At 39.9% G+C, this 6,000-nt stretch overlaps 1 protein-coding gene across 2 annotated transcripts in view; it reads right to left on the bottom strand.

The window, feature by feature from the left end:
• The window catches only part of jak1 (Janus kinase 1), a 28,668-nt gene continuing 22,668 nt past the window's right edge, over positions 1 to 6,000 (bottom strand). For both annotated transcript variants that reach the window (XM_079266527.1, XM_079266528.1), the window contains exons 19-25: positions 5,464 to 5,552; positions 4,955 to 5,147; positions 4,673 to 4,797; positions 4,185 to 4,357; positions 3,849 to 3,966; positions 3,196 to 3,306; positions 1 to 2,282 (exon numbers count right to left, since the gene is read on the bottom strand). In XM_079266527.1, the coding sequence (XP_079122653.1) occupies positions 2,163 to 2,282; positions 3,196 to 3,306; positions 3,849 to 3,966; positions 4,185 to 4,357; positions 4,673 to 4,797; positions 4,955 to 5,147; positions 5,464 to 5,552 (929 nt within the window). In that variant the 3' untranslated portion in view covers positions 1 to 2,162. The remainder of the gene's footprint in view (positions 2,283 to 3,195; positions 3,307 to 3,848; positions 3,967 to 4,184; positions 4,358 to 4,672; positions 4,798 to 4,954; positions 5,148 to 5,463; positions 5,553 to 6,000) is intronic.

Below are 6,000 nucleotides of genomic sequence, written 5' to 3'. Positions count from 1 at the left end.
TATGTCATAAAGGGGCATAGTATAGTATGACAAATGAGGTACAGTATGGCAACGATTCTTAGTAAATTACATCATAAAAAGTCATCGGATTTCATAAATGTCCCAAAAAGTAAAGGTACATTTTGTAATAGTCATAGTATAGTCTGTCACAAAGTAGAAGAAAAATGTAATAAAGTTATAGTATATCAAAAAGTCCAAAAAGGCATAGTAAAGTAAAAACAAAGTAGGAAGTCAATATTTTGAATTTGGACTGACACATGGAACACAACATACATTGATTTTATTTATTTTCTCATTGTGTATTTATGAACACTTACTTTCCACAAGTCATAGTTTCATCTTGTTTTTGAAAAATATATATATTTCTTGTCTCTTATTTTGAGCAGAAGGAATCGTCTCTCACACCCCTAAATAGAAGGACCGAAGCCTTCACAGTAAAAGCCAAACAGCTACACGAAGAACTGACCGTTTCTTGAAATCACGAAAAGCTTTTGACTGAATAGGATTTAGCTACTTTTGGCATCTGATGGATATGAAACCCTCTGCTTAAACCACTCCACAGACAACAGTTTGATAAATGTTCTGGCATATTGGCGGGTTAAAAAGAACCTTACAAATAAAATGCACATACATAATCATAACTGTCACTGGAAGAATTTATGTATATGTAACTGAAATAAATGAAGATAAAATGCCATGTGCATAGTCAATGATTCTTCTTCCTTGTGTACCATCTTTAGTCCATCTATTCACAATCAGCAACAATGGCAAGTGGCTCTTTTTTTGTGTGTATATATAGCATATAGACATTTCATGAAGCATTGAGAGGAAAGTAGAGAAGAAAAGTGAAGAGCTACTGCCCTCAAGTGCATCTCACAGGTGGTACTCTTCATTTCTCCCTCCTCCACTAACTAAGTGCTGTATATTTGATTTAGTGGATTAATCAGATGCATATAGTTCTTAATCAAAGATTGTTACATTTAAAGAACCAAACTTGATTCGAGATTATAAACCGAACCACCTCAAACAATCAGAGGATCTTAACACAGTGCAAAGGATGAACCCACACGATGTCTATGATTATAGAGACCAAACTAACAGAAAAGATGCAACTCAAACAGCATCTTTACAGCGAAAGTATTCTCATTTGTGTCTGGTCGCTTTGGAGGCTCCCCCGCTCAAAGTAATTCATCTGTGGATTATTTTCTCGGTTAATTGGTCTATAAAATGTCTGAAAATGGTGAAACATGCCCGTCACAGCTTCCAAAAAGGTGAAGCGTGAGGTCTTCAAATTGTTGCTCGTACTAAACGAGCAGTCTGAAACTGAGAAAAGCAGAAATATCTCATAATTGGGAGGCTACAACCAATGACAAACACAGTGAAAAGGACCATGGCTCACTGGTCGCTGGCTGTGATTAAAAGCTGGTTCTTAGTGACAGCATCTGCACATCAGGAACAGAAAATCTATCACGGACCACTCCACGGCTAAAAGAAATACAAATCAGGCGAGTTTCTCCAAAACAGGAGTCCATGAGACAAGCAGTTGACATCTTCAGCATCTGTATTAATGCAGATGTATCCATCCATCCAAGAAATCATCAACATGATTCATCAGTAATCCACTCCGTGTCCGTCACAAAGAGAACTGTGTGTAAGCCGGCTTTAATCGGTCCTTTCTCTGCTCTCCATCTGTCAAGCGTTCATCAGTGAGAGAGCGATTATCAACCTCACATGATCATAAAGGCCTTTGGCGCAAATTATAATGGCGGCCAGTCCACGCGAGGCTGACATTTCTGGCAATGCAGAGAGTTAAATCTCTTAGATACACTTGGAAGTCCATTGTAGGTTACACGGTCACAAGATTTACTCATTCCATCCAAAATACTTAATTAAAATGAGGAAACAGAACAGTTTGGTAAACATAAAAAAAAAAACGTCAAATGATGGCAGACTAAAACGACAGGATTAAACGTCTTCATGGTTGTGGAAGGTGTGTATATATATATATATATGAGAGTATGAAGGAGTGATGCTTTGTGTCTCTCAGTTACAATGACGCTCCACAAGCAGATACTGATCTGGAGTCAGTTTTTGCGGTTCACATCTGGTGCCGAGTCTGCAAGCAAAAGTCCTTCCCGGAGGCCCGAACAGTGCGAGGAGGTTTAAAGGTTGTTTTGTGTTTGGAACTGTTGCTGCATTTTTGTCAGCTCCTCCACCAGGCATTTGAATGTGATTCTCAGCTCGGGCGTGTTCTCCCAGCACCTGCGCATCAGCTCGTACACCTGTTGACCATGCATCGCGTTAGACAACAGGTGGAAGAAGTGTGTCAAAGGAATACGCTGCATTTGTAACATGTATTGCCTGCAGTGTTAATACCGCAGCAGCTTTCAATTTATTTGTCTGTGATCAAAAAGGTAATATACGAGGTGTTTTGCATGTAATAATGTTCAACATTTTTGAAGTAGGTGTACACTTTTGACCCCAAATTTAAATGTGCTGCGTTAAGGTCCCCATTATTATATCTATATGAAGATTATTGTGGCTAAAAATGTATGTAACCGATGTAAAAAACACTGACTTTATCAGACAAAACTGTAATGTGGCAGGTTTGGCCGATACCTTATACACTTAATATGGTCAGTATACTATAAAGTATACTTCAAGTCTTCATGTACTCATAGACTGCAAAACCACTATAGGACTCCCAGTTAGAAATGATTGTGTCACACAGTATCTTCAGATGTTCTTACTAAAACACCTGATGGTGCGGCTGCCCGCTTATCAAGCAAACCCAAATAAAAAGCAATTGTGCAGGAGGATGAATATTCATAACGATGCCGTATCGAAGTTTTCTGACTCTGAACTTTGTTAACTGTCAGTTATAGCACCGAAAAGATTGGTGAGGTAAACCAACCCATTGCAGAGTTTACTCAAGCTGCTGCCTGATGAGTTTTCTCAATAAAATACACCTCAAACCAAAACTATGTGTACGTCTAAATATCCCTAGAGGTAAATGAGAACATGCTTTTGGTTTTATAGAAGCGGTTACTCGTTCTTCAATCTGTTGCTCCAGACTGACGGACAAAACTTGAACTAACTTTAATATTCCTTTCCATTTTGGAAATAATTACTTCAGAAAACATCCAAAGAAGCCAGTGTCCATGTTGTTATTGTGTTGTTGATGAGAAGACTTACAGGCTCCGGACAGCCCTCGGGACGTGGCAACCTTCTTCCTTCGGTCAACGCCTTCACCAATCTGATGATCGTCATCTGACCCTGAGTTTTACCAATCATACCGATGAAGAGCTGTGCGGGTGAAGACAAGGAAGGGTTGAAAAAAAGAAACAACATTTAATAATGTTCAATACTGGCTCTATTATTCAGGTGCGACACACGACAATAAAACCCAGAAAAAAAGGGCTAAAGACGGATACAAAGTCACTCGGTCCCTGTGGTCCAAATCTAGTAGCTTTTACTTCTTAGCTTCTTAGCTTAGCCCTTTTAACTCGTATCCTTTGTAACATTGACTTTATTACTAATCGGTCAATCAGTATAACTGTGGCAAAAGGTTTTCATGATAAACGCAGCTCTTAGCGTAGCCACAGGCAGCCCATAGCGGAGTCTGTCATCTGCCATTTCCCCCAAAGACCGACACCATCTGCGTCATACATTGTGTGTGTGTCTAATGCTGTGATGAATACATTTCTTTATCTCTGCAACACCAGTACAATATGTGTGTTATGTCTTGAATGTGGATTAATCATCCAAACTTCCAAAAGTACCCAACAAGCATTAGAAGCATTCATTGAAAGCCTGTGTAAGAGTGAATGAGGGCGCTGCATACTGACCGGCATCGGGCTCTTGGAGGACTCGCAGTAGGTGATGAGTTCATACATCGTCACCCCAAAGGACCAAACATCTGAGGCAAGGTAGAACTTGCAGTGAGTCAGACACTCTGGCGCATACCTTCAAAAAAATAGAAAGAAACTGAATGTGAGAGCATGAATACTCGTTCGTGAACATGCTTATTACCCTGTTGGACAATCAGCAGTAACGGTACATTGTTACTTAAATATAACGCATTAATACGTATTTCACACCTTTCAAGAGAAAGGCTCCCTTACAAATGTAATTCTACAAAGGGAACCATACATGGCTCATGAAAACATCACAGTATAGCTCACCAGAAAACAGGGCTGTCGTTTTCGTCTTTGACCGTGTAGTATCCCTCGTTTTCCTTGATACTTTTGGTGAGACCGAAATCTCCGATCTTCACCGTCCTCTCGTTTTCCACCAGAACATTTCGGGCAGCCAAGTCTCGGTGAATGTAATTTCGGGATCCCAGGTAGTCCATTCCCTGAAAAAAAAGAAAAGAAAAGAAAATTGAAACACTTGACGCACTGCCAATCGAAAGATGGAACCTCTTTTCTGAGGTGTTTTTGGCATATATGCAATATATATTTAACAGTAACTATTTGGAAAGTCTTTGTCAATTGTATCTGTTTACACCCTATCAAATCACAGTTTTGAAAGGCACTTTGTAGCCATTATCGAAACAGGAAGGGTTGAAACATTTCAAAGAGTTGGTGTGCTGGGTTAACCATCTTCATTAACTACATAGCGGTCAGGTGCCTGATGGTACCGGCTGGTCCGAGGAAAGAAGCTGTGGTACCTTGCATATCTGGATAGAGTAGCTGAGCAAGGTGCTGAGGCTGGTCTTTGTTTTGTTTCTGGGTAGATACTCCTTCAAACTGCCCAGTGGAAGGTACTCCATGATCAGCTTAATGGCCTGACCGCCTACAAACAGTATTCAAAATAAAGGCAATCAGAGGCAGATACAAGTAGAATAGAATAGACAACAAATGTATCAAATGAAGTTCTATTTGTCTGAAACTGAATATACAAATGAATAACGTTCGTGTTCATTTTTGTGGATTCACTCTTTCCATCTTACCTTCCTCTTGGCAGATGCCCTTGTATTTGACAATGTTTTCATGGTAGAGTGCCTTCAGGATGTCGATCTCACACGAGAGGTTGTTGCTCTGCTCCTCCCGGTTCTCCGGCTTTAGGGATTTCACCGCCACCAGTTCACCTGTTTTATCTCCCCGAGGATCATAGCGACACAGCTCCACCTTTCCAAAGTGGCCCTGCATGAGGAACATGGGAAGAAATGGAAGTTACTCGGCTGTTTATAGACAAGCACCAGTCTACTTCCTGTGTGCGACCAGTTGTTTCTCATCATTGCACATAGTCCTCGGGTTCTGCATCTGCTCTTGCTTATCTTTGGTCTGTATATAGCATGGATAGATAGATAGCATTTTAACGTTTTAGGCTATGAAGGATCACAAGAATGATTATACTCCAGATGGCAGTTTTTAATAGTAGTAAGCTGATGTGAACTGTAAAATCAAGCCCACACATACCAAACTACTACTAAGTAATTATAGATTTAATGCTACATACCTCTCCCAGGTCTCTGATCTTCTTCAGGAATCTCTTTTCAAACATAGTCGGGTCCACCTCTGGTGTCGGCTGGGGTTTGATAGAGGGGTCTGGAAGATGGAAAAATAAACATTTACATTAAACACGCCTGGTATACAACTCGTCTGTTATTCAACATAAGCACACTTGCGTCATAGGAAGTATATTGTGGTTGACAGTGTCAACGTTTTCACCAGAATAGTCTGTGGTTATGTAATGTTTGCATGCCTGGTTTAAACAGAAACGGCTTCTCTTAGTTGAAAAATAATGACTCAAGCTAGACTCGTACTGAATCACCATTAACAACAACTACAAATAGTTTATTTAATAAAAGCAGTTTTTTCAATGTATTTTTAAACTTTTTTAGGAGACATTAATTGTAGATTGATATCCTAGTTGAGGTGATTGTGTTGCTGTCTTGGGACTTTGAAATGAGGTAATTAGCTCTAAGCTTTGGTAAGACTGACTGCAGTATCCAATTCTGGGCAGCAGGTGGAAGAACAGAGTCTACTATGTTGC

Source organism: Melanostigma gelatinosum, assembly GCF_949748355.1.
Source record: "Melanostigma gelatinosum genome assembly, chromosome: 4".
Taxonomy (NCBI): domain Eukaryota; kingdom Metazoa; phylum Chordata; class Actinopteri; order Perciformes; family Zoarcidae; genus Melanostigma; species Melanostigma gelatinosum.
This window is presented reverse-complemented; position numbering and strand designations above follow the sequence as displayed.